At 43.4% G+C, this 26,654-nt stretch overlaps 1 protein-coding gene across 1 annotated transcript in view; it reads right to left on the reverse strand.

The window, feature by feature from the left end:
- Window positions 1–26,654, reverse strand: part of TRAPPC9 (trafficking protein particle complex subunit 9) — a 500,310-nt gene that overhangs the window by 283,098 nt on the left and 190,558 nt on the right. The window contains exon 21 of the mRNA XM_054984964.1: window positions 12,576–12,729. Coding sequence (XP_054840939.1) covers window positions 12,576–12,729 — 154 coding nt within the window. The remainder of the gene's footprint in view (window positions 1–12,575; window positions 12,730–26,654) is intronic.

The raw sequence follows: 26,654 nt of genomic DNA on the forward strand, positions 1-26,654 counted from the left end.
CTTTTATTGAGTCAAGCCACCTCGTTTTAGGTCTTCCTCTTTTCCTGCTGCCTTCCACTTTTGCCAGCATTATTGACTTTTCCAGAGAATCTTGTCTTCTCATGATGTGACCAAAGTACGATAGCTTTAGTCTTGTCATTTTAGCTTCTAAGAAGAATTCCAGGCCACATAGGGCCACGAAAAGTCTGACCCTTGGACACGTTACTAAAAGGCAGCTATCTACCAAGAGGGGCAAAAATAAACTGCTTAAAGACCACATCTACCTAAGAAAAAGAAAGGGGTCGTAACAATGACATCGGTGTCTTCTGACCCAAGCAGCAAGAACACAGGAAACTGCCCTATGATGAATCCGGCCATTGGTTCCACTCAACCCAATACTGTTCATTATGACCAGCAGCAATTTTCTCAAGCTCTTTCCAAGTCTTACTTCCAGAGATTCTTTATAAATGGAAGATGCCAAGGATTGCAACTGGGTCATTCTGCATGCAAATAATGGGGCCCTTCTTTGTTCCTTTAAGCCGTTTAACCTTTTCTTTCTTGCTGCAGACATCATGGTTAGCACAAAGAACAAACAAAAACAAATACAGCTCCCTGTGCTGATTGTTCATACAGCCCTGTTCAGCAAAGTCCCTTCTCCAGATGTCTCGGTTGGGTGTATATTCTCAAGATGGGCTATTGGAAGTAATGAGCATGCAGATACCCTGCACTGTGTTTATTTAATGCTGATCTTTAAGGGAAATGGAGAAATCTGATAGCGTATCTTTAGGATAACAAGCATTGTGGAGAAGTGGGAATATGCATCCAACATACTATATCTGCAAAGTTACTCGCAGTTGCCAGATAACTCAAATAACCATCTACTTAGGATCTTTTTTTAACTACGCTGAACTTCACAGCCCTTAATTGCTTTCTCTTTGCTTTGCAGCTTCACCTCGGGCATCAAACTATGAAGATGTTTCTCTCTGTCCTACTTGTCACTTCCTATGTGAATAAATACAGGTGAATGAATGCATCCCATTGCTACTTCAGCATAAATAAATTAGCACATTTTCATAAATAGAAATTACACTAATGGAAAACTGCTTAAAATGATTAATGAATATACTTTCCCTCTCATTTGCATTTTGAACTTTTTGGAATACTGATTACCATGGCATTTTCATCCCACTAAATGCATTTGTTAGGGGGGATGCTGCCACACAACTACATCTTAGCTCTCCAGGATTGACAGCAATCCCACAGGGAGGAGCCAGGAAATATTAGTCTCAACCTATTGCATTCCCATGTTTTTCCAGCCATCACCCCAATTTGCCCCCCCCCTACTTTCTTGAACGTCTAATAAAATCTCGTTGAGACTTTTCAGATATGAATTAACGCAGCACTGTTCATCTAAGCTAGTCTGGGACTCTTGTTTTGTTGTGTTTGGTCATGATGTAAAATCCCATTAGCCTTCATGTCCCATTCTCTCATCCACCACTCCTTTTAACAAATATGTTTAATCATTTATCTCTTCCCTGTTCTTCTCTGCTATGAAATAACTGTTTGCTATTTTCATCTCTACAGTAAAAGATCTTCCTCAGACTAACAGTAGAGATGCTAGTAAGTTTCACTGCATAGCTAGCAGTTAATCCTTAAAAGTCTTGTAAGTTTCACTGCATAGCTAGCAGTTTATCCTTAAAAAGAAATATAGCTCATACCAGGAGGGGGTTCGAATAGTTGCACTTTTAAAGTAAAAGAGTGAGCCTGTTTGGTGAAGCAGCCACAGTAACTGTGGCAGAAGAAAAGCTGAGAAATTTTCATGAAAGCTTCAGTGTGACCAGTTAAGAGTAAAGAAAGCACAATGCTGTTTTACGTATGTAAAGTGCTGTTAAGTTGCAACTGGCTTAGAATGACCCCACAGGCAAGAGACAGAGGCAGTCTGCCATTGCTTGCTTCTGCAAAGCAACCCTGGACTTCTTAGGTGATCTGCCATCCAAGTACTTACCAGGGCCAACCTTGCTTAGCTTCTGAGATCTGATAAGATTAGGTTAGCCTGGACCATCCAGGTCAGGGCTGCTGCTTTATAAGGAGAGGGCCAAGACAAATGCCGAAAAAACCCACTGCAAAATAATAAAAATTTGCCCATCTCCAGACCTTCTCCCCTAAAGTTCCAACATGATTCACCCACAGCATTTGAGGAACGGGCTGAGAGTCCATGACCTATTTAGACTCATGTCTAACTTTTTTTTAATTTGAATTTACAATGCAATGCTTCTCAATGTTCAAGTTTCAAAAATATTTTGCCAGGTGGTCTGAGATCTGCTGTCTGAGAAGGAAAAAAAATGTTTAATCCTATTTGGCTCATGAACTTTGTTTCATGGTTCTTTGGATAGAGACTAGGAATATTATCCTGCTTGCCTGGTAGAAAGCATAATGTTACTAGAGTCTGGACTCAAAACAATGTTAATTGAAATGGATACCAAACGATGTTCGGGAGGTCCTTTCTTCCTTGGCTGCAAGCGACAGCTGCCACCATTCATTTTCATAGTCACAATATTTGTACTAGCTATTGTATATGGATTGGTATTTAATGCCAGCCTGTTACCTGTCAATATAAAGTTAAATAATAATAGGCTCTCAGTTATGTGTTCTAAAGCTATATGGTAGAGCAACAATGCTGAGTTTAGGCAAGTCTTGGCCTTATCCCAGCCTGGATGGGAGACCTCCTAAGAACAGTACGTAAACAGTTTTGAGCTCCGTGAAGGAAGAGATGGGAATATATGGTATATAATATAAAACTCCCCTCTTGGATACACACCTTGACGTGGTAAGGGGGTTCGAGTGTGTCAATGAAGCTGAGAGCTACACCGTCAGGAGCACAGGCTTGGTCAAGAGTCTAAACTCTTGGAAGAGTCACTCAAGGCGGAATGGTCAAAGCTGAGACACCAGATGAAGATGCATCCACTGTCTTCAGGAACCAATGGTCACATCAGCAGAAGAGAATTGAATGTTGCAATGGTGATCGGAGCGGAGGAATTCTTGAAGGTTAGCTACTGGGCAGCAGCCATAGAGGAAGGTGACACTGGCGGAGGATCTTTCACAGACAACGGCAGTGTCACTTCAGCTAACACTGCACAGAAGAAGGCAATGGTAAACCATTTCTGCTAATCTCTTACCTTGAAAACCCTACAGTGAGAGGATCTGAGCAGGTCTGTTAAAGATAGGATGTTTTGGAGGTCTTTCGTTCACAGGGTCACCATACGTCGGAGGCGACTTGACGGCAGATAACACGCACAATATGAAACTATCAAATTGACCTGTTGCCAACATGACCTTAGCTCGGCATCACACATACCACAACGGTAGAGCACTAAGCCTTGAATGCAGAATGTCAACTGTTCAGTCTCAGGTTTCTCCAGTCAAATGGATTTCAGAGAGAAGACGCTGAGAACTATCTCTGTTTGAAACACCGAAGAGCTATGGCCTGTCAGAGTAGACAATCCTGAGCCGGATGGATGAAAAGCCTGACTCAGTATAAGGGTGGCAAATTTAGAACACAAAGAAGCTGGGGAAGGGGTGCTTAATCCCTTTCCCATAACTACTCAGCTCCAGATCACATGCTTCCCTTTTTCCACCCATGAGGGTTCCAAACACACATTTCCTAACATGTGCTTGAAACCCCCTCTGGGGAAAAACACACCACGGTCGATCAGTCTGGAGTGGAGAAGTGGGGGATTCAGTCATTTTAAGTACACATGAACACATGAAGCTGCCTTATACTGAATCAGACCATTGGTCCATCGAAGTCAGCCCTGTCAACTAGGACTGGCAGTGGTTCTTCAAGGTCTCAGGTGGAGGTCTATCACATCATCTCCTACCTGATCTGTAACTGAAGACTTCAGGGATTGAACCTGGGACTTTCTGCATGCCAAGCAGATGCTCTGTCACTGACTCACAGCTCCTCCCCAGTACGTGCTGTATTCTTCTCATAGCTGCTTCCGCACAGTCAACTGTCCCACTTCCAAAAGTACCCTTTATTTATCTGTCTATACAAACCTACATAATAGTTAGCCCCTGAGATAGTAAATAAACATACAAAACTTGGATCCCTGCTACAAGGAGGTGGAAGGGAAGAGAGAGGCATTATAATGAATAATCACGTGCATGTCCAAGTTGCAAGAATCTTTATCTGTCAGATCTGAATGGAAGGCACTGACATGGACAAACTTGTTCTAAATTATTTCAGCAAATCCCCCATCCCCACTTTATTAGGTATATAACCAGCACAAGTCTCTGTATTAAATCCAGAGTAACAGTATAAATAAACAAAAATACACTAAAATCAAGACTATAAAAATGCAGTAAGTCCTAGCTACAGTGTTTACGTTAAAATTCCCCACCTTCTCTAGGACAATTACAGTCAAAATGCAGGAACTACTCGTTCTCTTGAATCCACAACCTCCCAACTGCATTAGGCTTTATCTGTGCGAATTTTGTGGGCTATAGCTAGAAATTTGGCGGAATTCAATATATACTGAGGATTAGGGTCAAAAAGTAATTTTTGGCTTATTTTCATGTCCACAAACCCATGAAGCCACTTTAACAAGGGGTGAATAAACTTTACTCTGTTGTCCTCATAGAACCTACAATGTAATAATACATGTACAATCGATTCTATATTCCCCGACCCACAAGGACAGAGCCGCTCTATCAATGGCACCTTCTTGTACCGGCCTTCTGTTACCGCTGATGGAAAGATGTTATATCTGGCCATTGAATAGGCCTATAATGTGCTGGAATCTCTAGAAGTGATAAGTACGGTTCTGGGGCTACTACATATTTTATTTTCTGTGAGGCCAGATGGCTCGGAACCCTTGCAATATCATTCTGCCTTTCTATGTCATATATTCTTTGTTTGACTACAGTCTTAGCTTTTTCAGGTGACATTATCTGCAGCGACTCAAATGAGAACCCCAGTAGGGAGATCTTGTGGTATACTGCCTTAAGCCAAGATGAATACTGGCTTTCTCTAAGAATTAGAGCGGTAACGTCAGAGGAATTATGACATAACCCCAGCCAAACATTTATGGCAGTGAGAGTTACCCGGGCCTCTAGTCTAATCAGACCTGTTTCTAGACATAGGGTGGCATTGGGGTGACACTGGTTAGGAAGGGGAATATAGCTCTTAAAAAATTTGTTTGGATCTTTTCCAATGGAGTAAAGCTCTAGGAAAGGGGGCCCAATGTGACACTATTCATTACTTGTGGGATCATTTTAGATGAATATAATTTGAGGCCAGCAGAGATGAAACGTCCCCCTTTAGTTATGATGAATTTGACTATACTAAGTGTTGATTTACGTCCTTTATTAGCAATGTAATCATGATTGTTCTTTTTCATCCCTGTACATTGGAGCATAACCCCAAGATATTTGTAATTTAGTACTTGCTCTAGTCTATGTCCCTTAATGGACCAGGGCCCTATTTTGGGCCTCTTGCTGAAGACCACAATCTTGTTTTTTTGATAATTTATCTCCAGGAAATTTGAATCACAGTAGTGCCCCAATTGTTTTAGTGCTCTTTTAAGACCAGCTGTTGTCCTGGAAAACAGAACCATGTCATCGGCATAGAGCAGCGCAACTATAGGACGGTTAGCTAAGACGGAGGGATGGGTATCAACTGTCTTAGGATTGCTGATCAAGGCATTTATATAAAGGGGCGAAGAGGTAGGGAGCCAGAACACAGCCCTGCTTGACTCTTTTCTCTACTGGGATGGCATTTGTTAAATGCCCATTCTTACTGCATCTAATCCTGGTGGTTGTATCAGTGTATAGGGCTTTTATCAGGAAAAGGAGCCTCTTGCCAATGGATGTACTACTCAATTTGTCCCAGAGTCTTGCCCTTGAGATGGAGTCGAATGCAGATTTTAAGTCTACAAAGGCTGCATATAAGGGTACCCTACTGTTAGATACATATTAAGTGAGTTAAGATCATAACATGTCCTATAGTGGAGCGCCCTTCCCTGAATCCTGCCTGTTCATCTACTAGAAGCTTCTCACAGTCCAGCCAGTCCCTAAGCCTCTCAAGGAGATGGCTTGCATACTGCTTCCATAAGATACTCAGTAGGCTGGTTGGTCGGTAATTCTTCGGGTCATTTCTCCTCCCTGCTTTGAAGAAGGAGATTTATCACGGCATTTCTCCACGACTCAGGAATGTCTCCAGTTGAGTCAACATGTGTGAAGGGAGCAGCCAGGAGGGGGGCTCCACCAGTCCATGTTCTCCAGCAATAGTTCAGGTGGTATAAAGTCTGACCTGGTGCCTTGCCCTTCTTAAGTTTTCGTATTAGTGACTCAATCTCCTGTACTGACACAGGTGGCCAGGAGGGTAACTCATCTTGTTTCTGGGTTGGCAGAAGTGGAAGGCTTGCGGAGTAATGTTTTCGAAAGAATTTTTCCCATTTCTCTGCTGTAATATGAGACTTGATAGGAGAGTCACTATTGTTTGAGTGTGACAAGATCAGTCTCCCAAATTCCTTGGCAATCTTCTCTTTAGATGAAAATATTATTTCCTTGTGCACTTTCTTCAGGTCTTCTTGCTTCTTCACTATGATGTTCTTATAAGACTTCTTGAGGGTCAGTAAGTGGTTTGTGGCGTCCGTGGCCATTGGTCCCGTTGACTTCTTGTATGTGTGGTATGCCTCATTTAGTTCCCATTGTGCTGTTATACAATCTTTGTCCAACACCTCTTCGTGAAATTCTTGCATATCTGTTTTTGAATATAGGCATCCCGAGTCAAAATTGGTTTCAGTAATTGTAATAAATGATCAAGAAGTAATAGGGGGTTCTGTTCCTTTGAGCACATAATTGCTAGCCTCCACTGGCGAACCTTGTCACCCTCTAAGCATTCCTTAACTTTACTGGCTAATTTTTCTGACCATTTAGCATGGCATCCCATATGTTGTACTGGTTCCAGACATGGTCCCAGGTCAATGTTGTAATGAGATTGGGGAACGAGAGGGGCCAAGTCAAGCAGGAGAGGAAGATGATTGCTTTCCAGTTCTGGAAGAACCTGGGGGTTCCGAACTTTGAGTAGAAGATTGGAACTCGCTATAAAATAATCGAGAGTGCTGCATCTGGAGTCTGTGAAGTGCGTGAATTCGCCAGGATGGTCCCTGGGTGTGGAACCATTTAGAATGAAGAATTCATCCCTTTTTACCATTTAGATCAGATGGTGACCGGCAGCATTGACTTTATTGTCCTTAGAGAGTCGAGAGATGTGAAGAAAATCCCTGTTTTCATCATTTTCTAAGGATGTAGGTTCAGATCCGTCAAAGGCAACCTTATCATTTGCTCCTATCCTTGCATTTAAATCTCCTCCCAGCAGAACCATGTCAGATTGTCAATCATGAGGTCTTCTATATATGAGTCCAATTCATTCCAGGATTTCCTAATTTCTTGTTTTCTCTGTTGGGGGGGGGGCAAGTACACATTAATTACAAGGAGTCTTTCTTTGCCAAAATGCAAACAAACTGCCATGGCATATTCCTTTAGCAGGTTTAATTGTACACATTTTGTCCTTAATGAGGTGGCAATTTAAATTCCCAGACCCCCTTTTAGCCTGCCTGGTCCATTCCCAGGGGTTGCCGCATTTGTGAAGGAATGATATCCATCAATTAAAACTTCACCAGCAGTCCAGGTCTCCTGCAAGAGAAGGATATCATATCTCTTCTGTAAGAGGGAGCACCCCAGACTTCTTATGCAAGTCCAGTCAGCGATGTTCCAGGAGATAATCTTGAGATGGTTTCCCCCTCCGGACTTGTGCTGCGTTACCTGTCATGCATTAGTTTCTTCCACCATCATCGAATCTTCTGAGATCTTGCAAAGAGCGGGATCATCTGGTGGGATGACCAAGTTAGTATGAAAGGTTCCTTTCCAGATAGTTATAACAGGCTCCAGTGGACAATGGCTGGCAGCTCAGCTGCTTTTCCAGAGGGTCCTGGTGGATTAGGGGGTCCCTTTAGAGGCCATCTTAGTTCTTTCAAAGTGCATATCAAAGCTTTTAAGCGACCCAGTATAGATTCCTGGTCTTGATTAGGCAGAGATGTGTAAGAAGCAAGGAGGTTAGCCTCAATTTCTCCTTCCATCCACTCAGGGTTCATATTCCCTACAACTGGCATGCCTCTAGAATTTTGTGCTGCTGAGCAATTTACAACAGGATGTTCAATTGAAGCCTCTTTCTTTTGTGCCTTCAAAGGTGGAAGGGATAGGTGAATCCAAGAGTGGTTGAAGTTTTGGTATTTCCCTGGATGTTCTGTTTTTTAAAGACTTAGGACTAGTTTAGGCCCCAGGGGATCTGCCTTGTCCAACATGCCCTTCTTGGCTCTTAATTCTCATGTCTATAATTTTTTTTGTCTTATAGCATTTTTGAAGTGTCTTTGTAACTTAATGCCCAGTGTCAATAGTCTAGTAGTCTGGGCAAACAGATATAATACTTTGTAATAACCAAGTCCAGGAATTTCCCATTTCTAGCTGCCGAAGAACCATCCTGCTTGCCAGGAATGCGACTCAAGCTGCCAAAAGTGCTTTAAAAAATAGCTCTTATTTTGAATAACCCACTAAATATTTAGAAAATATTAATAAAAAAGCACAGGCTGAAAAATATTAGCCAATCTAAAAATTGTGTGCCATCTGTTCAAATAATGAATTGAGGCGACACGACTCTGCTGTGCAGACAACAGCAGATGTCACCAGCACATGCCGAAGAACAACTTTAAAAAATCACACACCTCCCCCCTAAAAAACTGGTTTCTTAATGTAAACTCCCTCAATACATTAAAATATACTACATAACGCTGTCTGAATTAAAACTGAGTATCTTGTTCCTTAAAATTATTGCCAATTATCCCTGTGCTCAAGGAGCACCCTTGCACCCAGCTCCCTACAAGCCAGACCTGAAGGGAGAAGAAGAGCCTCCATAGCAAAACATACCCGTTTGCCCCCCCCCCAGTTGGAATGAAGAGGCAGACACGAGAGTTGGGATATAAATGGCTGTTAATTAAATAATGACAAGATAACTTGCAACCACAGCAATGGCCTAACTAGCAGTACAGGTCAGGCCCCGGGGTCATTCTTGGACCTCCACCCTGACCAGTCTGGGCGACCCACTCTCTGCCCCGAGTGTAAGCCATCCATCATATGACTGTGCCACAGCTTGGCCAGGTGATGTGGTTGATCCCTTTAAAGCTCCACCCGCCGTAAAACTGGGGGAGGACTCGCTTGTCCAAGGGTTTCTCCACATGGGCGTCTGTCCTAGCCACTGGGCTGTGAAGCAGCCAGCTGCTCCTGACAAACCCCAATTTCCCACCAATGGGAATATGCCATGGGTGCTCGCCGTCCCGCTGCTTTTCCCACTACATCTAACCTATCACCGCAAAGGCCAAGCTTCTGCTTAGGCCTTTGCGCTCCACAGTGGCTTAAGGCCACCCTGAGCCCTTGCTGCCAGCCTTCCATGAATATCCTGTTCCACTTTGCTGACAGGTACACTCCATCCCCTCAGTAGAGGTGTGCAAATTCGGCCCCGATTTGTGGGTGGGGCAGCTAAATTCAACCCACTCATTAAGGCTTCTGAAGAAGTCTCTGTTGGCCTTCCGCCTAGACTTCTCTATTGCTGCAGGGTTCAACACTTCCCACCCAACCGGCACGGAAGTATTGCACGCCAGATCATCAGGACGTCAGGCACACACTTGCCTCTCTCCTGCAAGTCCGCCCGCACCTGCGAGGAAAGGTCTTACCCTTAATGGCCCAGGTCATCACACGACAGTGGCCCTGCAGGCTCGAGCCGAGCCGGGACCCAAACTGCAACTACTTGGCTTGTTGTGCTGCCATAAAACCATTCTGTGGCCACAGAGGATACTGGACCCCTCTCACCGACCACCCCCTAGAAGATGTTAGTGTTAGTAAAAGCTCACTTGATTCTGAGGGCCAATGCACCCTCGAAAGGCAGAGAGGCAACACTGCCCCCCTTGAATTGCATGCCCTGTTGGCCGCTCCATGGATGCTGCCCTGGTATGGAAAGGAAGGGGTGCCAAATTTGCAACCACTAGGCCCTGTGCCCAGCTCAATTCCCAGGAGGACCTGAGATAGACTTAATATTGTCTTGCTACTTATGGTCACTAGAACGGGAATGGAACCCTTCCCTGGGATAGTGCTGAAACCTGGCCTCAAGGACCCTTACGTTTACTGGGCTGTGGCCCGTCCAGCAGCCTGTTTGTAGACTGGGGCCCCTCCCCGTTCACTAAGCGCCTTCTGCCTCTTGCAGGCGGTGAATGGGTGGGGACCTTTGTACACGGGGCATTCATGCCCAAACTTACAAGCCTTCCTGCTGCACACCCCCTGGGAAGTGAAATCCCAGCATGCGGGGGCCATTATCCATGAAGGGCCTTTGCCCCCCATGGCTGCTCGTGCTTGTAGCAGGGCGGTGCACCAGATGACCACTATCTGAGTGATCAGCTGCATTTGGCCGAGTTGGGGACATGACCTGCAGCCACAGCTACTGGTTCACTTGGTCCCAGGACATCAAGGGGTTAAGGGCAGCCCGCATTCTAAATGCCTCATCATGTTGCATCCAAGTGGCACCGCTGGAATCTGAATATTCCCTGTAAATAATGTCCATATACTGGATCAGCGATGCCGCCCTCCATGGCTGTGCCCAGGCAATTACTTCCACATATATCAGAAAACCGGGCAGCCAGTTAGCCCAGGTCCGGTAGACCCTATGGCGCTTAAGGCGCCCCTTATCATGCTCCTCCAAGTCCTCTTTATACTTCTTTTCCAGCTCCCTGAAGAAAAGGATAAAGACATTGACATATTCCCCCCTCAGGATCTTCTCCTTGGTGGTTGGGGTCAAATGGTCACCAAGCAGCATGGCAGTGTCCCCCCCAGGCAAGGCCCTAAGTGGTACGCCACAGGATCCCATAATACCCAGATGTCTGGGAAAGCCCTATCAGCCTCCGCCTCTTCCAGGGAGCCAAACCCACCCACCTCTCCAGCCAAGCGGCAGTTGCCGCAGCTGGGGAGTGCCGCATTACCAACAGACCTGCACACCACAATGGACTAGATCAATGGCAAGAGAAACTGTTTATAGACCTTCATTTACATGGAGAAGCATTGCAATCTCTCTTTGGACCTTGGCATCAGCAGCTTAAACAGCCAGATAATTTGCTCTTCTGAAAAGTAGCTCATAGAAATCTTTTGACTGGTAAAAATTAAAAGTGAATTCCATATGATAACTCGTTGCATAAAGAAGTATTTCCTTTTGTCTGTCCTGAATCTACTGCCCATCAATTTCACTGGGTACCCTTGCGTTCTAGTCTTTTGGGAGAAGGAGAAAAAGTGCTCTCTGTCCACTGTCTCTACCCTACGCATAATTTTATAAACCTCTTATCATGAACCCCCTTAGAATCACAGAATCATAGAGCTGGAAGGGACCTCTTGGGTCATCGAGTCCAATTTCCTGCACAACGCAGGAAATTCACAACTACCTCCCCTCCCACACACACAAACAGTGTCCCCTGCTCCATGCCCAGAAGATGGCAAAACACCTCCAGAATCCCAGTCCAAACTGGCATGAGGAAAATTGCTACTTGACTCCAAACTGGTGATCAGTATTACCCATGGCATGTAAGAAGGGGTCACAAGAACTAAGCACTGATGTAACCCTTCCTGCCCTCCCTCTCATGATCTGCCCAGGTTCACAGAATCAGCATTGCTGTCAGATGGCCCTCTAGCCTCTGTTTAAAAACCTCCAAAGAAGGAGAGCCCACCACCTCTCCAGGAAGCCTGTTCCACTGAAGGACCACTCTAATTGTCAGGAAGTTCTTCCTACTGTTTAGCCGAAAATTGTTTTGATTTACTTTCAACCCGTTGGTTCTGGTCCAAGCTTCTGAGGCAGCAGAAAACAACTCTGTGCCATCCTCTATATGACAGCCCTTCAGGTACTTCAAGATGGTTATTATAGCACTTCTCAGTTGTCTCCTCTCCAGGATAAACATACCGAGCTCCTTCAAACTTTCCTCATAGGACTTGGTCTCCAGACCCCTCACCATCTTCATTGCCCTCCTCTGGACACATTCCAGCTTGTCTATAGCCTTCTTAAATTGTGGTGCCCAAAACTGAACACAATACTCTAGGTGAGGTCTAACCAGAGCAGAGTAGAGCAACACCATCAATTTGCATGAACTGGACACTATACTTCTGTTGGAACAGCCCAAAATCGTCCCAGAGACTTCAGCCTTCCCTCATCTCGCTATATCATCCTGCCTCAGAACTGCTGCAGTGTGCAAAAATAGCACGGTTTTCTACGTGCACAGAAATAGCAAAACGGATGGACCTGGAATCAGAAAATAGTACGGCCGTATTAAGAACCTACTGGAAGACCTAAATAAATTAGAGTGCGATTAAGTTTAAGAATTTTATAATTATGTTAAGTGCCCCATTTCAAACCATTTCCTCTTTCAGACCTCTTCTTAGAAATAATTTGAATGAAAGGTCACAGGCCAGCTACAAGAGAGGAGTGGGGGGGAATGATTCGGAAAGGATATAATTTTCCAGAGAATGTCTAACTTGCTGTTGATCTCCAGACCTTTTGCCTGCTGTCTCTCTTCTTCCAGCTGCTTCAGATTTGTAAATTGAGCTCTTTCACCAGGCGAGTCTGGGTAGCTCTCAAAACTGAACTTGTCAACTTGAATCGCCATACTGCAATTAAAATGACAACAATTATTGTAGAAATACTATTTTTTTTAAAAGACAGTACATGACAACTTTTCATCACATCACTAAAGCATCATTAAAAGCAGCAGCAGTCAGACATGTTTGCGTCAATAAATGGAGTTCGGCGCAAATGAAGCAGCTCCCTTGTATGTGTGTATTAAAAAGAAATATTGGAGGGGAGGGAAAAAATTTAAAGAAAATATATGGGAAATGGTTTCAAGCTTTTCACTTTAGGAACATAAACCTGGACATCTTGTTTGGCCCTAACACGGGACAATTAACTGGAATGATGAGATAACCCTTCTAAAGATGTCATCAAAAGATTTACACTGTACAGTCTCAAGCTGTGAAAGTCAAGGATCTCTCCATACTGAATTAATGGAAAACAGAATGGGTGTCATAATGATTAAATTTCAGTACAAAGAATACAAGCAAATTTTGGAATGAAAAAATGTAAACATCACAGATACTCTGATGGGGTCTTGAACTGTCTGATATCTCATCGTCCACCTCCCACCTGAACCCCCCAGATCCAAGTTTTTCTGTGTTGCTCCAAAGCCAACAAAATATGACCTCTCCCTACACTTTCTCTCCATTATAGATCTCTTCCTTCTGTTTGACTTCATTTCCCAAACATTATTTTTCAGTTTAAGTTATTTATATGTGGACCCAAGAAGAGAAATAATTTCACAATGATAGTTTGGTAGTGCTGGTGTATTGTGGTGCATGAATGTGATCAATGTGTTTACAGGTGGACTAGTAAGTCTCTCAAATTATGGAAATTTAGGCTACAACCATCTTATGCAAGAACTATCTGTGAATTTTTTTAACATATTGTACTTTTAGGTGCAACAAAATAAATATTTGAAATATTTTTGATACAAAAAAGGGCATTTTTATCTATTTTCTGTTTTGTATGCACACATTTGAAAATACTTTGATTTATGCAAACTGAAGTTGTTGAAGAACTTTGGGTTAGATCCTGTAAGTGTGAGTAGATCTTTCTTGTCTGCTTTCCCACCCTCTCCAGCAGCCCTCTTTGACCTGTAAGGGGCTGATGCAGGCTTCACCGGATCTGCGTGGACAAACAACTTCCCTTTATACTAACAGACCTGTTTGCACCAGTAGAAGCGCTACTGCTGGAAAAGTCACCAGTGCCAGTTTTGACTGGTTCCTCCTCTTTCACTGTAGTTTCCTATCCTGCAGAGGTTTCTGACCACATGAGTCCCCAGGCCTCTCTCTCTCATATTTCCCAAGAACTTGCCTGTGTGTGTATATATCTTAGGGTCTCTGATCTGGGATGGATGGTGCATGTGGAAGGATGGCTGTACATACAACCCCAGCCCCAAGCACTGGCTAGATGACAATAACAAGAGAGCACAGGGTAAAGCTTCTGGGTCTGGATGAATGCCTCTTGTGTTGGGCCAGATGCTTCTGCCTTCTGAACTTCCATGAAAGCAGTGAAATGTGCACCACAGCTGATTTCAAAACACGAACACATCATGCGCTGTAGTGCTTTTTGCCTAGGGTACCTCTAGTAATTTCCCGCCCCACGTAAAACAAATCTATGCATTCTCTCCCCCTCCCCATGCAAAAAAGGTCTTTAACTCAAGCAGCAGCACATCTACTCAAGTGACATAATAATAATGTTTAATTAGAAATTGAGTTGTGTTGATAGGGGGGCCATCAGCATTTAATTAAATTGACCGCTTTATTAAAATTAGTGCGAGTCTTTAGTTCTCTTACAACTTAAAAATATAATAAAATGCCATTGTAGAATAAAATTACTCAGACAGCCCACAAGAAAATTTTCCACTCATCATCCAAAACTGGTTTCATTAAAGGAAAAGAAAGGATTGCATTAGCACAAGAACTATGTGGCAGAGAGAAAGATAACTCCCCATTAATGTATCAAAGGTCTACTAATTTCACAAAAATGGGCTTTTACAGCTTAATTATTTACTTAAAATGCTCTTGCTGAAAATGCTGATGCCTCCCAGATTGTTTGTAATTGGTATGCATATCATGGGCATATTCTAAAAAAGTAAGGAGTCTCAATAAGATAAGAACTCTCCGTTCCTAAAGGCATACTCAGAAATAAGTCTCACTGAGTTCAGCAAGACTTAATTCCTTGCAAATGTGCTCCTGTTGCCACCTGAGAGCAATGCTAAACAGGACTATTCGAATCCTACTGAAGAAAGTGTTCTTCGGTTTGCACTGAAAGAGTAAAGTGAAAATCCATCCTATACTACAATCCTACGCAAAGTTCCTCCAGTCTAAGCCTATTCATTTCACTGGGCTTAGACCGGAGGAACTAGTTTAATGAGAAACTAGTAAAAAGCCCATTGTGGGATAAAATAGAACGGGCTCTAGAAAGGGGAGGGCGGGCAAGCGGGCATTGCCTCCTCCTCTGTGACTGATACCGGCAGGGTGAAGAGGAGCTGGACACTGTCTCCTGTTCCATGCCTGATACGGGCTGGGTGAATGGGGGGCGGGCATTGCCACCTGCTCTGTGCCTGATTCTGTCCGGCTGAAGGGGGGGTGGGCATTGCAGCCTGCTCCGTGCCTGGTTCCAGTGGGTTGAAGGGGGGAGCAGGCATTGCCTCCTGCTCCACAACTGATCCTGGCTGGGTAAAGGCAGGGGGTGGGCATTGCCACCTGCCCCGCTCCTGATCTCAGGTGGCTGAAGGGGGGGGCACTGCCGCCTGCTCCGTATCTGATCCCAGCCTGGGCTTCCCATCGCGGCATACTCTCTGGACGGATGGGCAACCTCGTCTGGGCTTCCCTCCACGACAGCACCCTCTAGAGGCGCACCACGGTAGGAAGTGAGTTGTCAGGAACACGGTTAGCCTTTTATATAGTAGGATAGCTGAACTAATGCAGTTAGAAAGAGGTGGCAGTGACCATCTTAAATACCACAAGTTTAGTAATATATGGGTTAAGTGAATACTTTGTTAGGGTCTGGTTCTCATCTCAAGAAGTTCCATAGTTTTTACAGAGGAAGGCTTAAGGGAAGAGGTATTCTTGACTCAACTTGCCCTTCAGTAGATTGTCACTACACCTAGATACTCCCCCACACCCATGTTCTGACCCTAATGGGGGGTCTCCTTGTGTGTTGGGGGAATTAGCATTAAACGAGACACAGAGAAAGGGGAGAATTGAGAAATCTCCACCTATGTATATCAGGATTGTTCCCTTAGAGAAGTCTCAAATAAACAGGCAGATGCTCTACAGGAAAGGTTTCTTTATTAACAGAGCAATAAAAAGCCAAACACAGAGAAAACACACACAGCACGCACATCAAGCTAACTAAGAAAACAGTGAGGAAATTGGAAGTTGTTTCAGGGAAGGGTGATAATTACCAGTCTTGAAGGGGAGAAGGTCCACAGAGATGCACCAAAACAACCAGAGTTTATTTTATTTATTTATTTCAAATTTCTATTCCGACTTCCCCACGAGCGGGCTCAGGGCATATAACAACATATTAAAATACAATAAAAAATTCATCTACATTAAAGTTGGCAAAGGGGTGATGTATCTTGGGGTGGAATATAGGTAAAAATACAGCTTGATGACTTCTTAAGTATCTGATAGGAGGGCTGTCAGGTTTGCCGAATAGCCAGATTAAGTTAGAGAGGTGAGGGGAAGCACAGAAGGGCACTGATGAGATTTAGGCTGGGAGTTTCCTCAGGAAGCCTTGTTATCTCTGCTGCTCTTCAGGGCGTGGGGGCCACCAGTCAGTCATTCCCCTATTACTCATGTTTTGCTAACTTTCCAGTCTCCATCTGGCATCCATTCTGCCTTGTTAAGCAGTGTTTTGTGCTTATGGCACATTGAGGAACGGGTTTATGATATTTCATATCCATAAACTGCCCTTTTAGTGTCAGGGAGGGCTCTGACAGCTAACAATGCTGGCAACCTTCCCTTGTACTTCAACAACTGCTCAGGAGTAGAGCTGCTTGAGGATCCCTTCAGTAGTGATGGAGGCACTTGTGTAGTAACCAAAGCAATACTACTATCTGCCACATCTGCACACTGCTCCTCATTCCATGACATCTTTTAATTTGCATATGTTGCCATATTTAGTCATTCACAGAATATTTTGGTAAAGATTAGGGTGATAAAGGAAATTAGGAAATGAGAGAGTAGGAGTCATGGATAAGCCCTGGGAGGAACAGGGAGGGAAGGATGGTGAGCATATAAGTGCAGTGTCCTAAAAAACAGAACACCAGCCCAGGGCCCACTTTGCCTTGGGTGCCTTCCCTTTGCATATCACCCCTCCCAGCCGATACCTGTGATTCCTGTGGCTTTTTTGTCGCCTAATGACTAGACGTTTTGCTTGGCCACCCTCAATGAAACACTTTCCAGAAGATGCTCTGATATCAAATGGCTGTTCTGTTGTGTGCAATACAATAGATGCTCGGAATCTGAACATCCCAGGTCTCAAAAAGACCAGCTTGAGGGTTTTATAAATTTGCTGTATTTGCTGTACACATATTTCTACGAAGCCTCATGAGTGAGAAGAAAAGTCTTCTCCACAAAGGTACGTTCAAAAGATAGTTGTGATGGGATCAGTAAATTACAAGTGCATTTTTCATAACGCCTTCCACAATTAAGATCTGCTTCAATTTAAAAAAAAAGATCAAAATCCATCTTAAAAGTTGATACGCAATTGAAAAGTCTGCTGCTTATTAAAATCCGCCTCACAGTGAAACCCATTTATGCTTTTGCTGATGAACATATATTTTATAGCCTCTAAGCACCTTCCGTCTAAGAATATAGTTTTTAATAAGATAAGGTGCTGCTTTATCGTTCTAATAATTCAGCCTTAAGCATTCACTGCTCCTGGTTTAAACAGCATGCAAAGGAGAGATGGCGTACACTTGGTCTCTGATTAATTTTGAATTGATTTACCTTTCCATACTATCCCCAATGTAACACTGCACTTTAGAACTTGACTCGTTTCTCATATTTCACAGGTCGACACGAATACGCAGCCTGGAATAAGGCATTCTCGAAGCTAAATATATTTTGTTACTTTACTGGTCCACAGTAAAGATGCTTTAACATCCTCCCAAAGGTTTTCGTTGCCTTACAACATAGGCATCTCCCAGATGCGGATTTTCTAGGGGGTTATCAAACATTTTCATATGCTGATTTTCTGCCTCTAGACACGCAAGCCGAAAGCACAAGGGCATGCTGTTTCAAATTTTATACAATGATGTCTAACGCACATTATTAGATGTCTCATCCCATTCCTTGCATTGACTTACGTGAAGGAATGGACTTGTAAGCCCTGTTCTTTTGGGTTGGTCCCTGGGAGGTTAAAAAAAACAACATTGTGGCTATCCAAGCGTCTATTTGACAACATCACCCCTTCTGCTTATTCCTGGGAGATCTCAAAAAGAAATTGGACGTCCCCTGCTGCCACGAGCAACTCTTGAGATTATCTCCTGCTAAAGGAGTTGCAGATCTACCGCTCTGTGACCATTCAAAGGGTGTACCTAGTTGCTGACTCTCCCGCTTTGCTCCTAATAAACTCCTGCAGGGGTGAGCTATCACAACCTCTCAATTTTAAGCGATTGCACTCAAGGGATGGCAGCTAACCCACTGCCCCTCCCGATTATCACACTTAAGACAGCAGAACTGAATAGGTGTGGTGTGTTTCCAGAGATCAGGCTTACAGCAATCAAAATACAGGGAAGTTTAATAAACAAATTAAAAGAACACACATGGCTTGTTGAAGCATTCAGGCTGAGCAAGGGTACAAGAAATGGTGAAATCACACAGTCCCCTTTCTCTACACCCAGTCCTGAACAATGTTTATCCTAAATGAAGTTTACATAGACAGGCTAGAAGTTCTTGAAATTGCAGTAGTTAAAGATCAGCATTATCTTAGTTCTCAAGGCTGGGATTTCTCCCTAACGTTCCTCACCACACAGACAAGATGGAGTCGTTAGTTTAGTCCAAATGGCTTTTGCCTCCTCGGTCAGAAGCCATAAAATAATAGCTTCTCATCTCTGTCCAAAGAATTTATAATCTTCCCTTGGAAGAGTCTGCCTCTTCTCTCCCCCACCCCCCAAGCGAGGGAGGTCATTTAAATCCTCCTATTGCACAGGGAAGCAATCACTTTCTAGCCATTTGGCTTACTCCCTCTCTGTCCCAAAATTAATGATCCTCAAGGAAAAGTAACTGCCTGTATTGTTGCCTATTGCAACTCTGTGTCCTTAAGAGATTCAGTTTTTGTGGGGTTTTTTGTTAGCTGCAATGCTTTATTCACACACACACCCCTGAGTTGGCCTGAATTTTCGAGCACGGTCTAACTCCACTGTGTGCACTGATAAACTCCTACCTGAATGTCTTATTGAAAGAATATCCCAAACTGACATAGAGGCTATAAAGCAACTCACTAATAATGTTGTTCTGCCACATTAATTAAACAGCAGCGGCGGCACAACTGAAGGCTCTTTTAAGCCAGAGCTCAGTGATTTTGCAGGAGTGGTTCTGTTTTCTGGAGACGAAAGTTTTTGGTTAACACTGTGTCATGATGAGCAGGCAGAAATTCCAATTAAACAAGAGCTGCACACACTCAAATCTACATCATACTGCACCAACGAACACATATCTCCGAGGGGGAAGTTCACTTTTATGCCTAAGAAGAAAAAGATGCCCAACAAGGTCAGACCTTTGACTGACACAAACTGTGAACAGCAAAGCTGTAAAGCCAACTGAACAACAGCTCTCTGGCAGAACATACTTATGGACAGGGTTGTTTTGCGTTCCTCTGCTCTTCATTCTGAGAATGTCACTCTACAAACCCATGTTGTAATCAACAATGCCGCTTGTTCCTTGCTTATCTGTAACCATGGCCTGATTTAAACATGATGCCAATGGAGTGGCAGAACTTACCCAGGAGACTTGGCAGAGGCCCTCGGTGCCTTGTTTAATCCAAGAAGCTAGAGATGCATGAGTACCATGCCAGAGATCTGCAACTGTGCCAGGAGTTGAAAGGGGAAGGTTACTTTATGGGAAGGAAGCAAGTACGAGCCTGAATACTGCCGAACTGTTTTAATCAAAGGTGGCATAGGTGTCACCTACTGTATTCTACCCTCTGTCTACCTTGTGAATTACTCTGTTGATGGTAAGTAATAGTCGTGAACTCTGATGGCTTTCACTTGTGTGTGTGTGTTTTTTACATGGTAAGCCACTCTGAGAAAAAAAAGCAGGCTAAAAACATCTAAATAAACAAGCTTTGCACATGTAGATGCCCATCTTGAATAAATAGTAAAGAGTCCAGCAGCATCTTTAAGACTAACCAATTTTATTGTAGCATAAGCTTTCGAGAACCACACCTCTCTTCGTCAGATGCGTGAGAACTGTGGTTTTCGAAAGCTTATGCTACAATAAAGTTAATTAGCCTTAAAGGTGCTACTGGACTCTACTATTTTGTGACTACAGACTAACACGGCTAACTCCTCTCTATCTTGAATAAGATGTTGGGTCCGTGCAAATTCACACAGGGAAATAATTTTGCCTTGTCTGAATCATACTGAAATTAGACCACTCTCTGTTTCCATGAAGACTGAGCTCCAAGACCAGCGCAGAAGCCTTTACCCGTTGATATCCTTCTCTATAAGTGGGCACACAGACGTAGCAAGTCCAAACCAACAAGTGACAGCCATCATACAGTTGACTCTACCAAGGACAAATAGCCAATGGTGTTCCAAGTCAAAAAGTATTTATCTCTCATCTTTTCAGTCTTCAACAGTGAACACGCCATCCCCAAGTAGAACCAACATCATTCAAATCTCTGCCAATTTAAAATAGCTTTGGTCCGAAGAACTCAGTCCAGAGAACAACTGCCACACTGTGCCTGCCTATTGTTGATTGAAAGCTAAATCCCTGCAGCCTTTACCAGGGATTTTCCTGAAGCTTTAAAGGATACAGGGGATACAACTTAACCTTTAAGAGATCGAAAATTTAAAGCTTAATTCCAGATCTCTTATGTTAGCAAGCAAACAACCACACGGGGTAAGGCAGGGCTCTGAGCTCTCTGTGGAAGCAAGGGATCCAAGACAATTAAAAATGTCTTCCATGAAGAATTCAAATTAGACATGGGTGCCTACACAGTGAAAATAAAATTATTTCCATAGATAGGCATATTTTTAATCTGCAATTATTACTTAAAATAAGTTTCTGAACAAGCAATCATTAGCAGCTGGTAAAAATATTATGGAAATGTCCTTAGGACATTTTATTTGCTGCTCATAGCCGTTATTTGACAGGAGACGTCTCCAGTGCTGAATGTGATAGATGTCAAAAGGGCCTATTTTCATAGTGATCTACCATAAGTGATCTCTGGCTCTTTTACTTATGGAAATTTTTGAGGATGAAGGTTTAAAGGAGGGGTAGGCAATGCCTGATATACATGCACATCAGACCATTTTGATGATACCCAGGGCCAGATCTCTGCCTAAGCCAGTTTGGGGTAGTTGTTAAGAGCGGCAGGACTCTAATCTGGAGAGCCAGGTTTGATTCCCCACTCCTCCACTTGAAGCCAGCCGGGTGACCTTGGGTCAGTCACAGCTTCTCAAGAGCTCTCTCAGCCCCACCCATCTTACAGGGTGACTGTTGTGGGGATAATAATAACATACTTCGTAAACCGCTCTGAATGGGCGTTACGTTATCCTGAAGGGCGGTATATAAATTGAATGTTATAATAAATATTATAAGCAATCGGGGCACCGGAAGCACTGCTAAGGCCAGAAGTGCCAGGGAACGCAACAGGAAGAACTTCACTCCCCTGGCCAAAGCCCAAGACGCTGGAAGTGCTGCTGGGACGTGGTTTGCTCCAAGTGTGTCTGGCCAAGTACAATCCTCATCTCTCCCTCCCCCCGCCCCCGCCCCATCAAATTTTGTTTGCAGGAACACCAACATCATCACAGGTAGACACGGCACTCCTTTGGCACTTGGGCTGAAAAGATTGCCTACCCTTGGTTTAAAGCATGTATAGCAGATTAATGCATTACCAAACATGGAGCAATTAAAAAAAAAAGAATCAGGAAGGATCGATTATTAGTTAACTGATAATATTTAATATAAATTCAGTTTTAAAATGTTTTTTGGTTCACCAAGAAGAAACACTGATATAAATCACACCGGTCTGGCGAGTTTTTTTTTAAAAAATGTTGCTTTCCATTTTCCATCTTCCTAACCCTACGTTAAAAGCAAACCAACATAAAACGACAACGGTTGCGGACGGTTGTTTAAAGCATACAACGTATTGAAGGAATCAGGGCTGTTAAAGCTTAGATGAAAGGGCTGTTAGACGAATACTCTGAGCAGCTTCCCCCAAAGGAAAAAAAAATTAGGGAACTATGCCCTAACTGCAAAATAAATCAGGCAATAAAACAAGTTGCTAGAAGAACTTTTGGAATAAATGCCCCCTGAGGTAGTCATGCTCTCTGCGTGTTCACAGTAATCCGATTTGAGGAAGTTATATTTGTATTTCTGGAAAAAAACCCAAACATTTTATTTGAAATGCATCTCACTTGTTCAAAAGAGGAGCCCATCACGTTACTTTCTTCTCTGGTTAAGATATTTTTAAAGACAGAAAGACAGAGATACTTCTGAAACAGTGCTGCTCATCTTTTCGTAATTGTTTCAAGGGTTTTGTTTGATTTGTTTTGTTGTACTTAATTTACAGCCCACCTTTCTCAGTGGGACTCAAGGCGAATTACAAGAGAGGGAAAAAATTCCATCAGACATCATAAGATATCCAATAGACAGCGACAGGACTGTGTGTGTAAAGTGCTGTCAAGGTGCAGCCAACTTATGGCAACCCGTAAGAGTTTTTAAGATAAGAAAAAAACAGGAGTGGCTTGCCATTGCCAGCCTCTGTGTAGCAACCCTGGATTTCCTTGGGTGTGTCCCATCCAAGTAGTAACCAGGGCTGGCCCTGCTTAGCTTCTGAGATCTAATGAGCTGGGTCTAGCTAGGACCAAAATAATTGTTTTCAAGTTGTAACTGACTCATGGCAACTCCTCAAAAGGTTGTTTCAAAGAAAAAAGATGACCTGAAGGGTTTGCCATTGCCTTCCTCTGCATAGCAACTGTTGGTGATCTCCCCTCCAAGTTTTAACCATGGTTGATGCTACTTAGTTTCCCAATTTCAACAAGTTCAGACTAGTCTGGCCTATGTAGAGTTGCCAGCTCCAAGTTGGGAATTCCTGGAGATTTGGGGGGTGGAGCCTGGAGAAAGCAGATTTGAGGAGGGGAAGAACCTCAGCAAGGTATAATTTCATAGAGTCTACCCTCCAAAGCAGCCATTTTCTCCAAGTGAGCTGCTCTCTGTGGCCTGGAGATCAGTTGTAATTCTGGGAGATCTCCAGCCACCACCTGGAGGCTGGCAACCCTAAGACTATCCAATGGAACTAGGAGAATAGAACTAGAAAACAATGCAAACAAACAACCAAAAAAAATCAAGGTCCAACATACCATCATGCAGCTAGTGGGTTACAAATATAGAAGACAATGTAAAAAAGCAAGGAGATTCATACAATAAACATTCCAATGGATTGCATTCCTATTCTCTGATAAAAGCACCTGACTGAGCAATTCTATAGTACTACAGTTCTAATTCTCTTTATAAAAATGCCCTCCTGAACATTTCTGTTTTGCACATTCTGCAAAATGGCAGAAGTGTGAGGTCTTCCTTGACTTCCTGAGGCAGGCTGTTCCACAAGTTCTGAACCACCACAGAGAATGTGCATGAATGGACCGTTGTCGAACTTTCCCATTTGCAGGATAGCACTTTCAGAAAGCTTGGTTCAGATGAGTGCATTTGTCATGGCGGAGCACAGAAGGAGAGGTGATCTGCAGATATGAGGGTCCAATGGCATAACCAGAACCCTGAACTCAGTATGGTAACTGATTGGTACTGCCAATGGAGTAATGCAGAACAAGTGCGATATGCGTGGTTTGCCTACAGCTGGACAGTAACCAGGCCATGGCATTCTACAAAAACTGAAGTTTCAGGGTTGACTTTATGAAGAGACCCATGCAGAGTGCATTACAATAGTCTAGCCTGAAAGAAATCCTGTCATGGATCCATATGACCAGGTCAGGCAAGTCAAGGTCGAGGACCAACATCTGGAATAAATGAAACGGGAAGAATGCATTTTTGTACCTGCATTAACCTGCTTCTCCAGAAAGAACGCTGGACCAATGATAACCGCTAGGCTCTAAACTGAGCAAGCAAGGGTCAACCGGTCCCCATTAAAAGTGGGAGGCACAATGTCCTTCAAGACTTTCCCAACCAATATTTCCTCTGTCTTGTCAGATTTTCCACATAGGTTTTTTCTATCAGTTCTGTCCCTATACTGCTTCAGTTTATCTCCTGGTTTCTGCATGTGTTTTGTGCCTTTAGTTTTTACTTTGGGATTTTTTTAGGTTTTCCCCTTTTTCCCCAGTTGTTTTGAGACCTCTGTTATACAAATCTTTTTCTGGAAGCCGATTTTGAGTCGATTTTTTCCTTGTGCAGATTGTACACTTTGGTTTTGTTTGTCCCGCCCACTCCCACCCTCCTCCAACCCACTTTTTGATAACTGGGCATTCGTCATCATTGTACCACTCCCTGCCACCTTCCTTCCCTCTCTCCTGGCTTTGTTGTTGTTGTTGTCATTGTCATAGTGTTATATCAACTTACTGTTGTAACAATACATGCAGCAGATTCTCTGAATTCCAGCTTAAATTTACACACACACAAAAGTAAGTCTCTAGCCTGTTCTATGCCTTTTTTCTTATATCTTTGCAAGGAAAGGGGCTAAACGCTTTTTTGTGCATGTTTTTTTAAAAAATGAAAGCTGGGAATTCAGACAATCTGCTGCATGTATTGTTCCATGGAAGGTCAATATACCGTTATGAAAATTACATTTTTTTACAAAACAATTGCAAAAGTCCTGGGGGCCCATGGGAGAGGGGTGGCCACTTCTGACATCAAAAAAGAAGCATGGTTTGAAAAGCACATCGTTGCTGCTGCTCCAGGCTCCATTCCAACAGAGGTCGATTTGCCAGGCCAGTGCCAGCCTCTGCCTCCTAGTTCTGAGGCAACCTGGAGAGGACCCCGGTGGGGCAGACGGGACTTAGGGGAACGTAGGTACAGGTGGTGGATCCACTCGCCTTTTAGGCTTCCCCATCCAAAGATTTCTCCATGTGTTCATTTTTAATCTTTTAAAAAATTCAGCCTTTACATTGATATAAACGTGAACCAAAAAATAAAAGGGGGGGTTCTGTGACATCACTGATGATGCCACTGATGACGACAGCACTCTCACTTGAAAACCCTGATGATTTAAGGTATGGGCAGAACAAAATGAATCCATTCCAAAACTCTAAAAATGCAAGGAGGGGACAGACGTGTGGAAGAACCATACCCAAACTGATCCCACACTTGGGGATCGATAGCTAAGAGAATCAGGAGTAAGGCAGCTGTGTGGGAAAGCCCTCAGTTTTGACTCGTTCACTCTCGGCATTTGGCCACAGTAGTAAGATGTTGGTTCAGCAACATCGGGTGATTTAAAGAAATATAGATGTGGGTGTCATCAGCTTACTGATGAAGCCTCCTCCAAATCCACGAATGGTTTTCCCTAAGGGCTTTATGTAGAGACTGAAGAGAGAAAGGGAGAAGCTGCAGGTCAGCTCTAGGTCTTCCAGGATAACTCATCTGCCTGGATCCCTTTCAATCTGGTTTCAGGCTGAGCTATGACAGAAACAGCCCTCAGCTGACCATCACCATGTAGACAAGAGGTGTGTCTCTTTGTTGCTCATACGAGATTTATCAGCAAGTTTTAATACTGTGGACTATGCCATCTGGCTAAGATACAAGTAGGGATTAGAAAATGTGCTTCAGATGGGTTTAAATTGTTCCTTACGGACAGGTATCAGAGAACTGCTGTTTGGTGAACGGTTGTCATTGGTGGGGGGCTTGCCCTGTGAGGATTATGTTCTGCAACCACATGGATCACTCTTGTTCTGCAACCACCCTCTCTCTCTATTACCTTCCCAGGAAGGATGAATTAAAGACCAGGCAATAATTGGCCACATCGTTCTTCTCTAGTGATGGTGTCACGACCCTTGTCTCTTAATGCTATACATTTTTAAACACTGTAGGCCTGAGTATTTGCTTTTTACTCTGTCGGCAATGCTTGCCATTTCATCCTGGAGAAAGGTAAATTATTAATATAAATGGCTCCATGCCTAGATTAAATCTCAGAATGAGCCGAAAAAATTGAGCAGTTTTGAAATTAATATTTCTTGGGAAAACGTTAACTCTGATGCTCAGAGGGGTCTTACCTCGCGCCTTCGTAGGAGACACATTTGAGATGCACATAATTGGACCATACCTTTAAAAACCCCGAATCTTTCGGACTTTGGTTTCGTACAACGATCTTACCTTTCTGAAAGTGCTTTGGTGGGAATCTTAGAAATTGTATTTTATCTTTTAAATTTAAGGCAGATAGGATCAGAGGTGACATGTACGCTTTTTCATTCCTGGTTTTGTTGACATGTGCTAGTGGGTTTTTTATCGTTGTGGTTCTTTTATATTTATATTGACTGAGGTGCCCTCAGACACTGATTGATTTATGGGGGACATCAGGGCCTCGCTGATGTGATCCTGACATGGTTTCAGTAACCAGGGCAGACAAGGATCCAGAGTGCAACTGGTTGCCTTTATGGAACCTGTGATCCTGTCAGCATTCATTGCGGTAAGCAGATCAAAATGATCCATAAATGGATGAGATTGTCTACTGGGCATGTCTACTGTCTCAGCTAGACTACAAGCAGTATCAGAAACAAAGTGTATTTGAAAGATTTTTTCAGCCAAAACCTCGACAAAAGCATCACAAATAA

This window comes from Eublepharis macularius, chromosome 7, assembly GCF_028583425.1.
Source record: "Eublepharis macularius isolate TG4126 chromosome 7, MPM_Emac_v1.0, whole genome shotgun sequence".
In the NCBI taxonomy this organism is placed as follows: domain Eukaryota; kingdom Metazoa; phylum Chordata; class Lepidosauria; order Squamata; family Eublepharidae; genus Eublepharis; species Eublepharis macularius.